At 39.5% G+C, this 19,624-nt stretch overlaps 2 protein-coding genes across 5 annotated transcripts in view; one reads left to right on the top strand and one right to left on the bottom strand.

Annotated features, from left to right (window-relative positions):
* Positions 1-5,405, top strand: part of LOC146350005 (uncharacterized) — a 66,578-nt gene extending 61,173 nt beyond the window's left edge. For both annotated transcript variants that reach the window (XM_084843974.1, XM_084843973.1), the window contains one exon: positions 3,422-5,405. In XM_084843974.1, coding sequence (XP_084700100.1) covers positions 3,422-3,479 — 58 coding nt within the window. In that variant the 3' untranslated portion in view covers positions 3,480-5,405. The remainder of the gene's footprint in view (positions 1-3,421) is intronic.
* Positions 5,406-7,714: 2,309 nt separating this feature from the next.
* TAB3 (TGF-beta activated kinase 1 (MAP3K7) binding protein 3) overlaps positions 7,715-19,624 on the bottom strand; it is a 29,342-nt gene continuing 17,432 nt past the window's right edge. For 2 of the 3 annotated variants that reach the window (XM_084843970.1, XM_084843971.1), the window contains exons 4-7: positions 15,004-15,164; positions 13,737-13,830; positions 13,139-13,222; positions 7,716-9,191 (exon numbers count right to left, since the gene is read on the bottom strand). In XM_084843970.1, the coding sequence (XP_084700096.1) occupies positions 9,016-9,191; positions 13,139-13,222; positions 13,737-13,830; positions 15,004-15,164 (515 nt within the window). In that variant the 3' untranslated portion in view covers positions 7,716-9,015. Of the gene's footprint in view, positions 9,192-13,138; positions 13,223-13,736; positions 13,831-15,003; positions 15,165-19,624 lie in introns of all 3 variants that reach the window. The other variant, XM_084843972.1, reaches the window with a different exon arrangement.

Below are 19,624 nucleotides of genomic sequence, written 5' to 3'. Positions count from 1 at the left end.
ACTAGGATTTTAAAAAAAGTTTGAGAGAGTTATAGCTTTCTCAATGTCACTTTATGTTCCAAAAATCATGCATTTTAAGTTAAGGCTCCTGACTTGTCTTGCATGCCATATAAGCAGTAAAGATATTGTACCACTTCACATACTGTGTTTGCATACAACTAGTTCTCCATGCATCCACATTTTGCCCTGGCCTTTCAGTCCCAATCCACTGTAGGTTCTAGTGTCACTGTTATATAATGTTTTAGGAATTTGGTTACAAGTTGAAATTAATTACATGGAATGCCCATTGGAAGAATGGATTGAGAAATAAATCCTATTGTCATCTTCAGTTCCCATTAAGTGATTGGAAAGAATATAATAGAACTGAATTTTGGGGATGGGGGAAAGACAAGATGGTGGTGAATATGTGAAGTGAAGACTACAGGGAGTGGGCATAGCAGCAATTAATTAGGTGGAATAGTAGATGAATGCCATGACAAAAACAGTGGAATGAGTAGTTTCTGGGTAACTGGAAGGAGGGATAGGAGCACTCCTTATCATTCCACGTCTTCTTCCTAGCTCCTTCCCTGTTATTCCATTCTTATTCTCTCATTCCAACACCCGCACTGGGGAGAGTAACCTCTCCCTTAGCTAAGTCGTACAAAAGTCAAGTGTCAGCCAGTTGTACCAGATTACACAGCTCTTGTCTTTCCCCATTTATACACCATGAGTAGAGGTATATCCTCCTTATGATCACATTATCCCCCCCACCACCACCGGACTTGAGCCCTGCCACCTGCATACACTAGCCTCATGTCTGGCTGCCCTATATTCAATTCCCCCTCATTTTACTTCATTCTTCCACAGCATCTGTCAACCAAGAATGCCATTCTTCCCCACCCACATGGAAACATATTAGAAAAGTAGAATGTCAGTAGGCAGTGAGATGCCCAACTCCCCCCTGCAGAGGAAGAAGATTGGGGCTCCAAGACAAAAGCATAGTGTGGGTACATGGAGCCTAAGTTGTAAGAGAGTGCAAATCGCAAGACAGTACAATGTCTGTACTACATACATAGCATGCAAGTTAAGACAAGATCCGTAGTGTACAACATCCATGCATTTTGGAACATGAGTGAATTTGGAAAAACCTGAACTCTCTCTCTTAAACCAGAAGTTTTTAAATCCTAGAATTTCCAGAGGAAATACACTGAATTACACCTCCTCAAGTTAACTTCAGCCATCACATAATTCCTCAATATGAAGGTGCTCTTCTTTACGAATTTGATTTCCCCAAGAACTCTCAAAAATAAGGTGTTAAGGAAAGTATTTTTTAAAAGATCATCTTTCACTGTCAACAACATAATTAAGACAAGCAGTTTTACTTTAAAGCAGCTCTGGCTATATATTAATAACTTTTAAATAGCTGCCCTCTCCTTTCTCCTGCCATGGAAATCTAATCCTTTCCAACCCTCTAATCCCTAGGGAATTTACAATTTACAATGGCACAAAAGGGGATATGCCACTCCTTAACCTTTCCTCAGTGCATCTCTCCACTGCTGCTCCTCTGTGTTGTGTTCTGTTTTGTTTTAAAACGCCAGTGCAGAGAAGGAATTCAGCAGAGGCAAAGCCTGCCCCTTGCTCATCCCCCAAACCATCCCTTCACAGGCTGCTCCAACCTCAGCCACCCAGTCCAGCCATATCTGTTATCCTCACACTGCCAGCCAGCTAGAAATAGAAAAATTCTATTTCCAAGGAAGAGCGTGTTGCTACTATTATACTCTCCGCTGCCATCACTCTGGAGTCTGTGTACTTCACTGCTATATTTAAGTGTGTACAGATGGTTGGGAAGAAATTACTGAAACTTAGGGTGCAATCCTATCTAGATAGGTGGCTGCCTCCGAACTCGGAGGCGACCACCTATCCAAAGCAAGGCAGGAGAAGCACAGGGGGATCATTCCCTCCACGCCTCTTCTGCCCTGCTTTTTCTGCTAGACAGACATTTTTGGCTGTCTAGCCGTGGGGTGGGGGCAAGTGAGAGAGGAGGCTGCTGTACGACACACAAGATGTGTCATACACGCAGATCCACTCTCACCGCCCTGGAACGCCCCTAGCCCCGCCCCTTTATAGCCGCTCTGCACTCCTCTTCCAAAAGCAGAGGATGGGGCTTCTCTGCGCTGCCTCCAAGGCAGCGTGGATATGGGGGGAGGTAAGTTTTCCAGGAACTGACCTTGGAGCATGGGCTCCGAGGTCCCTTCCTGGAAAACAGCATATCCTATGGCCGTCTAGCAGCCATAGGATTGCTCCTTTAGCTGCTACGTACATGCTGAAATTAAAAACAGAAGCGTGGCAGCACAACCTGGAATTGTTAAAATAATTTTAATAACATTATGAATAAAGTAACTAGCGAGTTACAGGAGAATAGTGAGGAGGCTGCAGGCCTTGGAGAGGATGGTAACCACTACTAAAGTGATGGATAAGTACCATCTCTGTGTATCTTCACTGAGAATGATATGAATTGAAAATCAGAACTACACAGCAGATTTGACAAGAGGAAAATGAAAGGCACACATTTAATTTTGAAAACATCTATGGCTACACCTCTGCACAGAACTTAACCATGTTTCCCCAATCAATTAAAAAAAAAAGATTGAAAACATTCAGAAAAAACACCTGCCTACAATATTTAAATCTGTTTCTCCAACATCTTGACAGTGTACTCTTAGCCAAACGATCCTCCACACCAAATTCAGTTGCAATCACTACAATTTGGAGTATAATGTTCAGGTTGAATCCAGGCTCTACCATCTATGAGAACAGACCTTTTGCACCAGGAAGGGCTCTGTTTGCAGAAGGTCCCTCTGCTTAGTTTGGGGGGGACCCTCCCCCCCCTTCAACACACGGGACCCTCCCCCTTCAACACACCTCCCCCCATTCAGCAGGGTCTTCCAAATCTATGTTGCATTTCTGAGAGGCTGCCATGGGAATAAGGTAGGGAAGTCCACTCCAGTCAGAATGGTTGACCCAGTATAATTCTGGATCCAACTCTGTGTTTTTAACCAATTGTGTGACACATCATAACTACAGAGCACTCCCATGGATCTATGGTTTTAGAAATTTTCCAGATAGGGACTTTGCACAGGGGATGTGCAGCAGCTGTTACTTTTCTAAGCAGAGTCCAACAATATCCCCTCCAATAAGGGGCTTCTATCAAAGGAAAAGACCTCAGTTGTCTTTAAATCATGGCCTTTTAGAATCCAAATGGAAAACAGTGTCTAGCAGCAGATTTCTGTTCATTTAACCAAATGTGGTTGTGTGTGTCTAAGCTTCAAATGCTAGTTTTAGTGTGTTGGTAACCTCTTATGGGTCTATTAATGTTATTTCATTAAAAGTCATGCCATCAGGCCATGTGCACATTTACTGACTTTCAATATTTGTTTTCCAGTGAACCTAACAAAGGAGTTTTTGTTAGCTTCAGCAAAGTCATTATTGCCTGGGAATAACATTTTGAATGATGAACACGTGGATTTTTAAAGCCTTCATACATGTTGTACCCCTGCTGAGAAGAAGAAACAAAATGGCTAGAACTCTGTTCAATAGTCAGGCAATGTATTTTCTACTATTTTTTTCAAGGTCTAATTAAGCATTTTCTAATATCTTATTTTTTGTAAAATAAAACAATAATTGTACTATAAATGTAAAAGCAAACAGGGAACACCTGGAATGAAGTCAGGGATAGACTCCCCAATGAACTGGTTCTGAACCATTTTTCCCTTCTTGTATGCTGTTCAAAGCTCATGACTGCTCACATATTCACATGGAGAATAAAATGCATGAAGAAGGTAGTACACCGATATAGCTGTAGTGATTCTGGGATTGTGACCATTAAAAAATGCAGCAATGACTGCAGAAATTGTTTTCTCCCATGTGGTCAGAGGCAAGTGTGTCCCTGCGCTATCTATGTACAGTAATTTCTCTATGAAGTAGCCTATAGTAACAATCAAACTACATATGGAGAGGCACTGGATTATTCCTGCATTCAAAAAAAGCTAAGGGAAATACAGTTGTCAAGGTAATGTAAGGTACATGCATTTGTGTTCTTTAAAGCTAAGATACATCTGAAGACTAGAGAAACAGAGTCCATAAGACTATACACATTGGTGTGTGTTGTATGCACACTCAGAGCTAGTAATTCCTTTTTTCAAACTCTAGCCTAATCTACTGCATGGCGAACAACTTTTACAACAATTTATTTGCTGGTGATAATTGCATTACATTATAATCACACATCATCAAGCTGGAGTTAACATTATCTAAGTTACCTCAGTCCTGTCAAAAATTAACACACAAGTGATCAAATTAAATCTGGAATCTGATAAAAGTCTTACAGTATAAAAGCTAAATAAGCTTGGTTTCAATTCCTGTTTTGGAGGGACCATAGTTAGGGCAGGGGGTGGTGGGGTGGAATTCATGCTTAAGGGAGATAGGCTGGTGGAAAAGAGTGCAGGATTCCATGGCTCACTTGCTCTCACCCGTGCTGAAGGCCAGAGTTATCTCTGCAACAACTAGAAACAACTGGTACTGGGTTAAGTTGCACTTCATGACTGAAATGGGAAAGCCTGAAGACTACAAAGCAAAATATTAAAAGTGTTATGAAAAGATAAGGTGCCCTTTCTTGTATAGCCACCCAAATTAATTCTTACTGGGACAATCTAAGAAGCATGATATAACTGCCATTTTGGCATCGAGAAACATGATCAGGTGTGAACTACTATAATATTTCTATATTGGACATCAGCTCAAAGAGTTCTCTAGCATCTAAAGCCATAATCCAAAAACATCTAATCTTCAGCAGCATTAAGCCATCATTTGTGCAAGATATCCTGATAGTGAATTTTGTCTTTGACAGACTGGCAAGGATTCACACTGAAGACTGACAAGGGCAAAACATTTTTTCCTTACAAGATGAAGTTTAATAAAATGCTCACCAAAAGGAATATGTACTATATAGATATACATTCTCTCTCTCTCTCTCTCTCTCAATATAGCAGTACATTACGAGGAAATATCCTATTTTAAGCTGAGAGACTGGATGGCAAAACAAGAAAGTTACTTTAAGAAGTTTCCCTTCTACATATGAGAACAAATGCAGAACATTACATTTTCTTAGTTTATTGATTTTTTTTTTTAGGCAACTGTAGCTTTCAGTATATGTCATTTGGAGGTACCATGCGTGCACAGCCTCTTAATGCCTTTACACATTTCATCTTGCAATAATAGTTTCCATTCAAAGCATACACAATCTAGACTGTAAGAAACACCCTATTTACAGGATTTAGAAAGATCATGGTTCTGCTTTATAATGAAAAAACAGGATTTCAACAACGCAGAAAATATAGATTAGATACATTGATTTTATCACTTAACACAATTTAAAAAAAAACTTGTTCAAAGGTCTTGAGAACTTTAAAATATTGCATTAACTCTATTGACCTTTGGGCAATAAAAAACAAGAGGCCCTCCCATTGATAGCAGAAACAAGGATGCCCAGCAAATTTGAAGAGTTATTTGGAAAAACAGATATAGCACACAGAGGCAGTGTTGGCTATAATATGCATTTATTTATGTGCCCATTTTCATCTCTCTCTGTAGACTCATAGCATTTGAGCAGGTAACAGAGGAACTGAGAACCCATCTGGATATGTCATACTATACTATAAACTGATTTCACATTTTAAGCTACACTACATTTTTCTTGTGTTATCCAAGGTCATAATCCCATTATTCAGAGTATTTAATATTTTCATGTTCTCTTTAAAACATTTTTAAACTTTTTCCCAATTTCAAAATCCAAGTTATTCTAAAGAAGTTTACAATCAAAGGGGCAGGGGAAAGGAAGGGTACATAACTGGAAAATACAGTAACTGAGAGAACACATGACTTAGTAGCATGACTGAGACCAGCTCTTTAAAAATTATACCTGCTCCACACATTTGCCGTAAGGAAAATGCATACACACCACAGACACACACACTTTTAAATTTGATCTATTTCACAAAACATTTTCTCTTACCTTCTTAAGCCCCTCCCTTCTTACGTATACAAGCTAGCTTGATAGTTCCATCATATATCCAAGTACAGGATTTAATTCTGGTTTGCTACATTTTTACTTTTTCCACAAGCTATTCTACTGAACAAACCTTGGAGGGGCTTTTGTATTTTATATGTGAAATGGAAGCATCTTAATAGCAGTTCAATATAAAATAGGCATTTATAAAGAAGTATTTTGGAGAACCTGGACAGTCTTGAATATGTAGCATCCAAATAGGTTACCCAAGTACTATGCGCAAGGGAAAGGTCAATTATTAAAAAGTAGTGCATTTTTAAAATTCATGATGGCCTCAAAATCCCACCACACAGATGTGCACATTCCAAAGTTGTATACATTGCAGTGCATTTTGTATGTCAAGCAATATAAGGTGTTAGCACATTAACTGAACGTTTTATGCAGTTAGGATTTACTCTGGCATAACCTAAACCCATTTTAGGTTTCCAGGTGGTTTCCAAATGGAAGTTGAAACTGAATACTCATATACAATTCGTACAAATTAAAATAAATCTCATTGCTATCATCAGTATTACAGTGTGAAAGGATATTTACAAGTAAACATGTACAACAGTATTTTTGCACAATCAACAAGTGACAGTAACTTATTAGTTCTAAGTTTATTTGAATCAACATGATCACTAGCTATCATCTTATCTTCCCCACGATAAACTGTGACCTTGTCTTCTACTCCGCAGGTAAAAATATGAGTAAAAGAAAATGGGTCTCCACAACAACAACTCCACAGATCCAGAGTGCCATACTGTGATGTATATGGCTTTCCTGTTATCTTCTATGAATCAGAGAATACTGTGTACACACAATAGGTCAATCCACATGTGTAGAGCATTCTCTACTCACAAAACAAAACAGAAAACCCCTGTGTGTTCACAGATGCGTGCACATACAAAGGTCCTATAGGAATTTTGATTGTGTTGCCTGACTCCAGGAAGTATGCAACGGCGGAGTGCACCCAGAAATGACAGGCTGCAGACTGGTGTGAAAAACTGGTGCATACCTTTCAAACATGCTACTTCTACTCTTAACTTGATTACTACGATTTCCTTGCCAATAGCAGCACAAATAAGTGCCAACAAGAACGTGCATTCAAAAAAAAGGCAAAAGCATCAATAGGAAATCATGACAAATGTTACTGAACAACTGAAGACATGATGTTACTTAACTGGTAACTAAGAAACAAAATACTTCACCTGAAGTATTTCATCTCTTTTTGTTCATTTTATAGAAGAATTTCATAATCAACCTTTGTCTAGGGGAAGCAGAATTCTTAACGTTTCTTTCAGATATTCAAAGGTCATCATATTTATTACTGTAAAAATCAGGATTTTAAAACAAAAATATCTCAATACTGATTCCTTTATTTTCATTGTGCTCCTTGCTGCTTGATATTAGCTTGTATAAGATCTTAAATGTATGAAGCAAGACTTCAGCATCACACCAGATAAATTCCACTTTGAATGGCAAACTTGTATCATCTATACATAACAAGCAATGAGAGAAAATTCACATGGGTAAGATGAAAAAGCTGCAAGGATGTAGAGTAACACATTTTGAGTGTGTAAGAAGCTAAATACACTGTCCCAATATTTATCAGTGAGAAAAAAACATCCTGACTGTTCTTGACAATTTTATTTTAGAATGACTCCTTCAAAACCAAGAAATCTTCACAAAAGAGTGCTTTATTTCAGCATCCTGAAGCACTCAAATCAAGCATCTTTATAATAATCAGATCCATAAAAGTACCAGTACAGTTCCATTTTTTGTATTCTTTATGTCCATTAACTGACCAAATTCAAAAAGGAAATGCAGTGTGCAACATTTCAAGATACGCCACTCATATTAGTTAATACAGGCTGATTTATTGACAATGTGCAAATAAACCTTTATTGAAGAGCTAATATTGATTATTAGTTTTCAGCTAAATCAGAATGGGGGCACAAAGTACCTTCTGTGCTGTAAACATGAATTCTTCACTTAATTGGAAGCTGAAAGGCTTAAAAAACGGGGTGCAAACACTTCTTATACATAACGATGGCTGAGCTCAAATCTTCCAAAGAGATTTTGTAACAGTTCTGGATTTGGCATACGTCTGCTCTACTGTCATCAAGCACAGTGTTAAGGGAACATCATTTATAAAAGCATACTTTACTTTTAGCTTTAAAACACAAAGGCCTAATAAAAGCATGCAGCTATTTTTTCCTCTGTAATATGGTATAATTACTTAATTACCAGTGTTAACATGACTTGGTGAGCGCTGTACAAGCAAAAGGGATTGTAAAATCACCTTTGATTGTACTCTATAAATAAGGCTCATACAGTACTTCCCCCTCCTCACCATGATTCACAATTTCAAGACAGCAATTGTGTAGACTTAAATTACCCTGAAAAAAGCAGCATTTACAAATACCTTTTTTGCTCTTTGATTCCCTCCCCACTCTTTTTCAGTAGTTTACAATCTGGAAGCACAGGAAGCCTTTCATTTCCAGCTTGCTGTGGCCAGATTATCAGCTCTGGTAATTCACAGTTTGTCTGGATACCTGTAACACTTCACACTACAAAGTAATAGTTCTATGCTTATAAAAATATATATATATAAGGGCTACTACCCAGCAAATGTAATTATAGGGGCTAGAAGAACAGCAATCACCTGCTTTCTTGTATACATTCTTCATGGAGGGAATCCATTTAGGATTTAGGAAGTCCTTTCAGCCTTGCTCACCAGAATGGGATAAGAGTATTTTTTTCCCAAACTAATATTTAGTGCAGCATGACGGGAAGAGGGATTTCTCCCTTATAATTTAAGAATGATTGGCTGTCAGACGCCCAGTAGATGGACTGAAAGGTGCCTCATATTCCTTCTATGGCTGTGTGCTCAAGAGCCCATTTTTAATTCAAAGCAGACCTTTATGGATTCAGGCATACCGCGGCATTTCACACTGCTCACAGCGATTCAGTGCTGGGTGGTTCAAAAAAGTACAGCTGTCACAATTCCATGGAGCTCCTTCAAAGTCTTCATCTCTTGGCTGTGATCGTGGAGCTTGCTTGGAACTGTTCCGATGGTCTACAGAGAATGATTTTCTTTTAAACTCTATAGTTTTAAATACACAAAAATCATGCATAGTAAAATGTTGAAGCTTCAAGAATTTTGTAATTAGACTCTTATCCACATGCTGTTTTACCTTTGTTCCCAGTGAGGGCTAAGATAGACACAATATTTCAGTTACATGAATTCAGTTATAGTTCTAAATTCTATGTCATGACAAAGCATATCAGATTGTTTGGGGGTCTAATCTGACAACAGACATGGCTATTAAGGTACAGGTTAACATCAAAGAGTAGCATTTATTGCTTCTTACACTTCTATGCCAGGATGGGTTGGGCTAGGGCAGCTTCTGTATGTGTATCGCCACTACTTACAGAATTTATTGCACTATCTTAGCTCTTATGCACGACAGCTTTTTGAAACACAAAAATGCTATGGTCACCTCAATGTCAAGTTTGGTCCAGAACATTACAGCTGCCATACCCTTTTACTATATCAATTATTATAACATCTACAAAAGGTCTATGCTATGCTACTTTCATCTTGACTCCATAGGAAAATTTTATCTTGACGTTTCAAGCAATTGTGTTGACACTTACATGAATCCAACAGAATTAATTTGGCACAGTAGACTTTGGTGTAAGCACAGAAATTTGACTACGTGTCAAAGAGACATTGGATACTTTGCTGTTTCAGCTGACCTATGCTTTCCAGCAAATTCAAATTTTGCTCCAGGATATCAAGAGGGGCTTTAATAGCACCTCTCTTTTAGGTATGCTCATTTCCTCACAAAATACTTAACTGTATTTCCCCCCCAATAGTTAGCACTTTTTAGTATGCTAGCAAAATGAATGGTTAGAAAAGTATGTACACGTGTCCTGTGTATTCTATAGCCTAACCCTAACCCTATCAGCATTTAAACATGCATACTACATTGTCAAAGTACTATCACATTACTGAAGGTAATACAGCTACTTGTGTTGCTGATAACTTCCTCCTACAGAAAGCGGAGGAAGGAACTAGAGGATTGGCTATCCTTGACTTGATCCTAACCAACAGAAATGAATTAGTGGATAAAGTAGCAGTTACAGGAACTCTGGGGGAAAGTGACCATGTTATACTTGAGTTCTTAGTTCTAAAGGAAGCAAAAGCCAAGTGTAGCCAAACGTGTACCCTGGATTTTAGGAAAGCCAATGTTAATAAACTCAGAACAATTATAAGGTCCCATGGCAAACAACTCTAATGAGAAAAGGAGTCCAAGATGGGTGGGAGTTTTTAAAAAAGGAAATTCTAAAGGCACAATGACAATTCCAACAAGAAAAAAAGATGGAAGACAACACAAGAAGCCAATGTGGCTTCACAAAAAGCTTAGAGATGACCAGAAAAAAAGGACACATATAGATAGTGGAAGAAAGGCCAAACTACAAAGGGAGAGTACAGGCAGGTAGCACAGAATTGCAGGGATGGCATCAGGAACTACAGATCTGTCAGTCTGACATCAATCCTTGAGAAAATTCTGGAGCAGATTATAAAGCAATTAATTTGTAAGTACCTTGAAAACAATGCCGTGATTACTTGAAGCCAACATGGATTTGTCAAGAACAAATCCTGTCAGACGAATCTGATCTCATTTTTTGATCAGGTAACCTCCTTTGTGGACTGTGGGAATGCTGTGGACATAATATACCTCAACTTCAGCAAAGCTTTCGACAAAGTGCCCCATGATATCCTGATGAGCAAACTAGCTCAAAGTGGGCTAGATGAAACAATGATCAGGTGGATCCACATTTGGCTACAGAATCAGACTCAAAGAGCGCTTATCAATCGGACCTTCTCAAACTGTGGAGAGGTAAAGAGCAGGGTATCGCAGGGCTCAGTCCTGGGCCCAGTGCTCTTCGACATTTTTATGAATGACTTGGAGGAGGAGGTGCAGGGAATCCTTATCAGATTTGCAGATGACACAAAATTGGGCGGGATAGCTAATATCCTGGAAGACAGAAACAAAATTCAAAGTGATCTTGATAGGCTGGAGTGCTGGGCAGAAAACAGAATGAAATTTAAGAGGGATAAATGCCAAATTCTGTACCTAAGAAAAAGAAACCAAATGCACAGTTACAAGATGAGCGATACTTGGCTCAACAATACTACAAGCGAGAAGGATTTTGGAATTGTGGTAGATCACAAGCTGAATATGAGCCAATAATGTGATGTGGCTGCAAAAAAGGCAAATGCTCTTTTGGGCTGCATTCATAGAAGCATAGCTTCCAAATCCCAGGAAGTACTAGTTCCCCTCTACTCAGCACTGGTTAAGCCTCATCTGGAGCACTATGTCTAGGTCTGGGCACCACATTTCAAGACGGATGCAGACAAACTGGAGAGGGTTCAGAGGAGGGCAACAAAGATGATCGGGGGACTGGAAACAAAGCCCTATGAGGAGGGACTAAAAGAACTGGGTATGTTTAGTCTTGAGAAGAGAAGACTGAGGGGAGATATGATAGCGCTGTTCAAGTACTTGAAAGGTTGTCACAGAGAGGAAGGCCAGGATCTCTTCTCGATCATCCCAGAGTGCAGAACATGGAATAATGGGCTCAAGTTAGAGGATGCCAGATTCCGGCTGAACATCAGGAAAAATTTCCTGACTGTTACAGCAATATGACAATGGAACCAATGACCTAGGGAGGTAGCGGGATCTCCCACACTGGAGGCATTCAAGATGAAGCTGGACATCTGTCAGGAATGCTTTGAACTGGATTCCTGCATTGAGCAGGGGGTTGGACTCGATGGTCTTATAGGCCCCTTCCAACCCTACTATTCTATCATTCTATGATTCTAATTCTTGGCAGAAAGCCACCAACATTCTTCAGTATATCCTTTTTAGCACTCAGCGGAGGACAGGAAGGCCTGGCGTGCTATGGTCCATGGGGTCACGAAGAGTCGGACACGACTTAACGACTGAACAACAACAATAAGGTACCTTAGTTTATAAAATGTACACCCTCCATTCATCTGAAAATAACCAGAGGGCTGACTTTTGGCAATTACACTTCATGGATTTATTTTCAAGCAGTGCTATCTTTCTCCAAAGATTGAAGTTTGCCCAAAAGAGCCACAGTGCCACAATGTTAAGAGTTTAAGTGAACTCTAATTTCTATAAGACCTGTTGCACCATAATGAACAGAAAGGGTGGGGGGAGGGGGCAGAGAGAGGAGAAGCAACAAGATTAATTCATTCTTGGCTTCATCACAAATTAATTAGAACTAGCCACCTGGGCTCTGCCAATTAATTCCTGTTCTGGTGTCCCTTAATCCCTCCATGTTACTCAAGGAGTTCTACTCAAGGAGCCCAATGGAGAGTTCTTCTTAGCCTGGAAATACAGAATGATGGCCACCTTTAAAAGTTAGGATGTTGGAGCAGGGGAGAAGGGAAAGATTAGGGCACTTACACAGATGCTACGGTTCTATTGTTTTCTCCCAAACTGCTGACCAAAAGAAAGCACCAGCTCTGGGGAGGGGAAGGCTACATTTTAAACCTACAGCATTAAGAGGATCAAATATTAATTTGCACAAGCTGAAAGAATCATGGCAGGTGTGAGAGAAACCCCTTAAGATACATAAAGGATTGTAAGTACAAAAACCTCCTAATCAGGAAGGACCTATCCAGGAAACCTCAATCATAAAACTAAAAATGTGCTGCTTCTCAGGACTCCACATCATGCATAAATGTAATATAGTGACTGTTTCCCAACACATTAAGACTGTTCTGACTGCCAGTATTACTACTGCTGTATCATAACAGATCTGGCCTAGTGGGGTTTTTTTTAGCTCACCTTGTACAGGGTATAAATAATGGAAGGCAAAATGTATATCTTGATCCAACAACTTTGCTAATAAGACTAATATTGGATAGAGCACATTAAAATTCTTGCAACATAAAAAATGCCTCAGCACTAAGTTTTTAGAAACTAAATCTTGAATGTTTAACTGGTGACTCACCTTTTTTACATGGCTTTGGTGGCACAACAGGACCAGGTTCTATGTTATCATAAAAGTTACTCGTGGCTTTCGGGTCAAAGTTCCCTATTAATATAAGACAGAAAATTATGCCCCATCAGAACAAGAGAAGTATTTAAGGGGTTATGGAAGTTACTAGCCTTATTTAAAGATACACGTTTTCAACGTGTGGTATTTTACAGCCTACACTGTGAAGCCTGCACTCCCACAGGTCTTCACTTGTACTTTCCCGCCAAGATGTCCTGCTGTTTGGTAGGTGTGAGTTTATAGCAAAGAATCGATTGCAATTTTAATACCTAAATTAACACCAAAATGCAATTCCTTGAAATACTGCCAGAATTAGCTTTTGCAAATATGTTCTCAGTTTTAAATTTTACCTTTCTTTTTACTAGGAATTGAAGACTGAAATATCCAGAAGCATTACTGACAGCATAACTGACAAACAGAAAACAGAACTGGATATCTATCATTCTGCAGCAATTATAGGATAGGTCAGTAATATGCAAGAAACCACTTACATCCAAATATACAGCTCCAAACAAATATACCTTTGATAAAGAAATGTATTAGAAGTATATACCTCTAGACTGAAGGAGGTCAATTTCTTTCTGTGTACAATCAACATTTATCTGGAGCTGCCTGTTCACACTTCTCAATCTGGTCATCTCCTCAGGCTAGTAAACAGAACCAAAAATAGCAATGGAAGGAAAGTCAGCACAACCATTTTTGTTAAGCTACACACAGACATAGAACCAAACAGAAACCTATTAATTAATTGACCCCCACACCTCTATGCAGATGTAACTGCATAGTGCAAAAGGTATTGACCAGAGTTTTAAGTTGAAACCCAGTATGTTTTCATTATTATAGAAATCAATTAGTATGAACTTTTTCTTCAGGAAAAACATAATTTACATGTGGGAAACATAATTTAAATCTATCTTCTTGGTAGTTTAAATCAGGATAAACTGCTGGTTTAAATCACCTTAATTTAAAATCAGTCCACCCTATAGACATCACTAGCAGGAGTTTCAGCACCACACAGTAGTACATTTCCAAGAATCTCTTGGAGGTAAACCACGATAGTTAAACAAGTTTCAATTTCAAACTAGTTTAGCATAGATGTTCTCTGAAAGCTATTATGCATAGTTCTTTGTTGTGATAATTAGCTTGCATATGGGCACCCGGATGAAGCTCATGAAAGATTCCATCACTTTAAGGCAAAGAACAGATTCACTTGTGTTATGAGCCCAAAATGGGTTTTCAGGATATGAAAACCAGTTTAAGAAACACATGCTCCTTATCAGAAGGAAAGCAACTATCAAGTTAGCAACATACATATATAATTTGGATGTTGGAAAACACAATAAAGAAAACCTCAAAACTTGTAGACTGCAGTGTTGCAAAATTTAAATCAAGTCAGATGTCCCATTCCTTACACTAATCCGTCTTCCCAGCCATAGCAATGCTTGTTCCGGGATTACAAACGTAAACTTCCTGTCTCAGCCTTAGAATGTTCTTTCCAACCAAGGTTCCTTATTTCCAGCTGAACAGACCACCATATTGCTGATGTGGGGACTTCATACTGTAGGTAGTGCACTTATAAGTGTAGGTGTGCACTTATAACTAATGCTAGAGGTAGCACTACCACACTCTTTCTGGTCTGGGAAAGAACATGGAGCAATTTTGAGGCTGCAAAAGGGGATTGGTTATTTGAACCAATCTGGCAGTATGTATTATATATAGAAGTGATGGATTTAAAACAAGCTGGATGAATCCTCGTCATCGCCAAAAAGGGAAACTAAGATTTTATTTTAATATAAATATTGTAAAAACTCATTACTTACTGTTGGGATCGAGGTTGTACAGCTCACCCTTCTCAGACGCCTTTGCATAAGATCATGTTCCATGCCATTCACTTCACCTTTAAGCTTCTCAAGCTCCTCATTTTCAAACTTCAGTTCCTTTGCTAGCCTCTCCATCCTTGCACGTTGGTGTAATAACAAGGCTAATGTAGTACAGGGAACAAAGTCAATGCAAAGCACGAAACTGAGGAACCAAACTTGTAACTTGGGCAACAAATACAAGTGACCTTTCTAAGAACAGAAAGTGACCATAAACATGTAGTCAAACATCAGTGTAGAGATGCTTCATGCCAATGGAATTATAACTGCAAGACGTAAAGCTCTTCCACCATAAAAATCATTTTAGACAGTAACATGAAGATATTACCATTTCTGGCCACTGCTTCTTTTTTGTTTTTGTTCTTTGTCCACTCAAAAATAAAAAGGCACCTGTACAAGAAGAAAGCTTCTCAGGGTGAAATGGCAATCTCATTGTATCAACAGTGCACTGGCAAGACTAAAATCCAAAGACAAACGTTTTAAGACACTAGACTACAAGATAGTCTTCATTGCTTCTGATTAATTAAGTCACCTGATACAATGAATTGAATTACTATAGAAAATGCAGTCCTTTCTGAAAAGTTGCTTTCACTCTTTGGAAAAGCAGGTTTTGTCTCCAGTTTACAAAATCAGTGCTCAAAGATCAAACTAATAAACTCCAAGAGACTGAGATTAGAGGAGGACTCATTAGTTACCAGAGCTTTCATATGAAAAAATTGACCTCTTCTTGACTAACCCCTTAATCTTTCATTTAACCGTTCAGTCCTATCCTCATTTTTTAGTACTTTCTTCACAATTCCACTTTCTCCTTTAGAAAGGCATTTCGAAGATGACCAGTCAATGGACTGCAACAGATGCACACACTGCACATTATATCCCTTGTAAGGACTCCAATGTGGACTGGCTCCCATTTGGTAGTACATGCCACAGTTAGCAGTCTAGAGTCACGCCAACAATTCACCGACACAATACATCACATACTGGAGTGAGAGAAAGGGTGGCAAAGTTGTGGGAATGTGCAATAAAAGGGGATGGGGACTGCCTAAAATGTGATGTCACACTCCTGTGTTTGCTTCCTCAGCAAAATTATATAGTACATTATTTCTCAGTGCTTTGCCTTGATATATCCTGGTATTGTGTGCCTCTTTCTTAGGCATCCTTCACCCATTCCCTAGTCAGCATTCTACTTTGTTATCTATCCACATGTATCTTCTCCACAAGTATGCAAGAAGGAATGCTGAATCCAGAAGTAAAATGAGCTATACCTCATTTGTTCCAGTGTGGGATCGCCCCAGTCCTACAATCTATCCCCAGACTTAGAGAGAGAGAGAGAGAGAGAGAGAGAGAGAGAGCGAGCGCAGGACTACGGAGACCCTGCATCAAATACACATGGTATAGCCCAGTTCATTTTTTACCATAAGTAGTAACAAGTGTGGAGGAAAGGCACACCTGAGTTTCTTGTAGGTTGAGATTTCTACTTAGAAAGGGCTATGTGAAGAATCAAGGACTCTTGTGTATTAGTGTTACACTGAACCAATGGAAGATTATACTAAGAATCCAGGTTAGTCAGTGATGTGAGTATTCTGGAAAATTTTGAATTGGAAAATGTTCCATTGCAAATCAGGATAGTTTGCATAGGGTAATTTGCTTAGGAAATTTTTCAGTTTGCATTGGAAAATGTTCTGATGCCCTAGACCAGGGGAGGGCAACTTGTGGCCCTCCAGATATTTTGGCCTACAACTCCCATCATCCCTCACCACTGGCTATGCTGGCTAGGACTGTAGGCTAAAACATTTGGAGGGTCACAAGTTGCCCACGCCTGCGTTGGAGAGATCTAATTTTTCATGTTTATTTTACTTGTATTTAGTAAACAAAGCTAAAAAAGTACCCCATGTTAACTGTTTGTCCCAATACACCACAAGTATTTGACATGACACATTTGAGGGGGGAAATTAAAGGATACGTAACATGATATAAATGTTACATTATGTAGATTTTTTATTGAAATACTTGTAAAAATTTAAAGACATTGGACATTATCCAACACTGCCACTTACACTATTGACATAGCACTAGCATACGCGACCTCCAGTGCAAAGCCAGAAGGGTTTTTGAGGAAACCCATCACACTAGCATACCCTATTGGTGTTGCGCTAGAGGTTGTTTACCCTAGGTAGTTGGTTTCATTGGCATATTGCTCTAACAGTCAGGAATTTTTTCCTGATGTTCAGCCGGAATCTGGCTTCCTGTAACTTGAGCCCGTTATTCCATGTCCTGCACTGTGGGATGATCGAGAAGAGATCCTGGCCTTCCTCTCTGTGACAACCTTTCAAGTACTTGAAGAGCGCTATCATATCTCCCCTCAGTCTTCTCAAGGCTAAACATGCCCAGTTCTTTCAGTCTCTCCTCATAGGGCTTTGTTTCCAGTCCTCCGATCATCTTTGTTGCCCTCCTCTGACCCTCTTCAGTTTGTCTGCATCCGTCTTAAAGTGTGGTGCCCAGAACAGGACACAGTACTCGAGATGAGGAGTGCTGAGTAACTAACCAGCGCTGAGTAGAGGGGAACTAGTACTTCCCGGGATTTGGAAGCTATGCTTCTATGAATGCAGCCCAAAATAGCATTTGCTTTTTTTGCAGCCACATCACATTGTTGGCTCATATTCTGCTTGTGATCTACCACAATTCCAAAATCCTTCTCGCCTGTAGTATTGTTGAGCCAAGTATAGCCCATCTTGTAACTGTGCATTTGGTTTCTTTTTCCTAGGTGCAGAATTTGGCATTTATCCCTATTAAATTTCATTCTGTTGTTTTCTGCCCAGTGCTCCAGCCTATCAAGATCACTTTGAATTTTGTTTCTGTCATCATTGAAGGGACTGTAGAAAAGCCACATCATGTGTATTGTTTACAGAATACATCTTCCCAAAATTTCAAATATGAAGAAAAGCAATCCTATAAATGGACTATGTCCCACTGGCCCAGTTTGCATGTAATAACAATCCGCATGGGTTGTTGGGGCCGAGTGCAAGTGAGCACACTGCCTCCCGTACACTCACCGCTTCAGCTTTGCAAAGCCCCATTCCTTGGTTGTTAGTCTTGATGTCCAAACCTGACACTCTGGGCTGCTGAAAGATAATCAACCCAGAATTTGAACTCATAGTTTGTTGGCAGTTTAAAACTCTGGGTTGTTTACCCCTCAATGACACAAAGTTCCAGTTTTGGACGTCAAGACTAGCAACTCAGGGTTGTTTAGCAAAGCGGAAGTGGCGACCAGGTGTGAGTCGCCAGGTGTGAGGCAGCACACTAACTTGCTCTTGTGTGGCCCCACCAATTCATCCGTTGTTTAACCCATGAATTGGCATTATGTGCAAACCAGGTCACTGTGTTCAATGGGCTTATTCCCAAGTATCTGTACATGAGAATGCATCTTAAGTGTTGCACAGATATGTTCAAAGGCACGTGGGGCAATGGTTGGTGAAATCTCAGACCCCAGAGAACTTACTGAAATGTTTTCTGGTGGTCAGAGAGCAGGACTTCCATACTTTGAACAGCTCCTTGTTCTCCCCCATAACTACTAGAAAAAAAACTATGCAAACTAGCATAAGTTGCGGAATAATTTTTCCAAAAACAAAAGAAATCATGCAAATGGGCTTAACTGAAATAATTGTTGCAAGTCACAAAAACTGGGTTTTGGCACAGAATTTGGATTTATTTATTTATTTATTTATTTTTACTACATAGTACATTAGCTCTGGGGCTAACTGGAAGCAGAAAATATGTCATTTGTCTATGAAACAGTACACGAGTCTATAGTTCAAAATATTATCATTGCTTGGTATTAGGAACCCTGTGTAAGCCTTTCTGAGTTTTTGGCAGAAGGATGAGGTACAAGTATAATAAATATACATATTTATACAAGGTTACAGAATTCCCCTTCATGGATCACTGCCTTGCTGTGACGAAAGGGCTTGTGTAACTCACTGAAGCCATAAGCTATGCCGTGCAGGGCCACCCAAGACAGACAGGTCATGGCAGAGAGTTCTGACAAAATGTGGTCCATTGGAGAAGAAAATGGCAACCCACTCCAGTATTCTTGCCAAGAAAACTCCATGGAACGTATCACAAGGCTAAAAGAGATGACGCCGGAAGATGAGCCCCTCAGGTCGGAAGGTGTCCAATATACTACTGGGGAAGAGCAGAGGGAATTTCCAAGTAGTGCCAGAAAGAGTGAAGCGGCTGGGACAAAGCCGAAAGGACACTCAGCTGTGGATGTGTCTGGTGGTGAAAAGAAAGTCCAATGCTGTAAAGAACAATATTGTTTAGGAACCTGGAATGTCAGATCAATGAATCAAGGCAAGCTGGAGGTGGTCAAGCATGAGATGGCAAGATTGAACATCGACATCTTGGGAATCAGCTAACTAAAATGGACAAGCATGGGCAAATTTAATTCAGGTGACCATTATATCTACTACTGTGGGCAAGAATCCTTTTGAAGAAATGGAGTAGCACTCATAGTCAACAAAAGGGTGGGAAAAGCAGTACTGGGGTACAATCTCAAAAATGATAG

Source organism: Heloderma suspectum, chromosome 3, assembly GCF_057233095.1.
Source record: "Heloderma suspectum isolate Gila_16-S chromosome 3, 16-S_ref, whole genome shotgun sequence".
Taxonomy (NCBI): domain Eukaryota; kingdom Metazoa; phylum Chordata; class Lepidosauria; order Squamata; family Helodermatidae; genus Heloderma; species Heloderma suspectum.
Note: the sequence above shows the minus strand (reverse complement) of the source record. Positions and strands in the feature narration are given on the sequence as shown.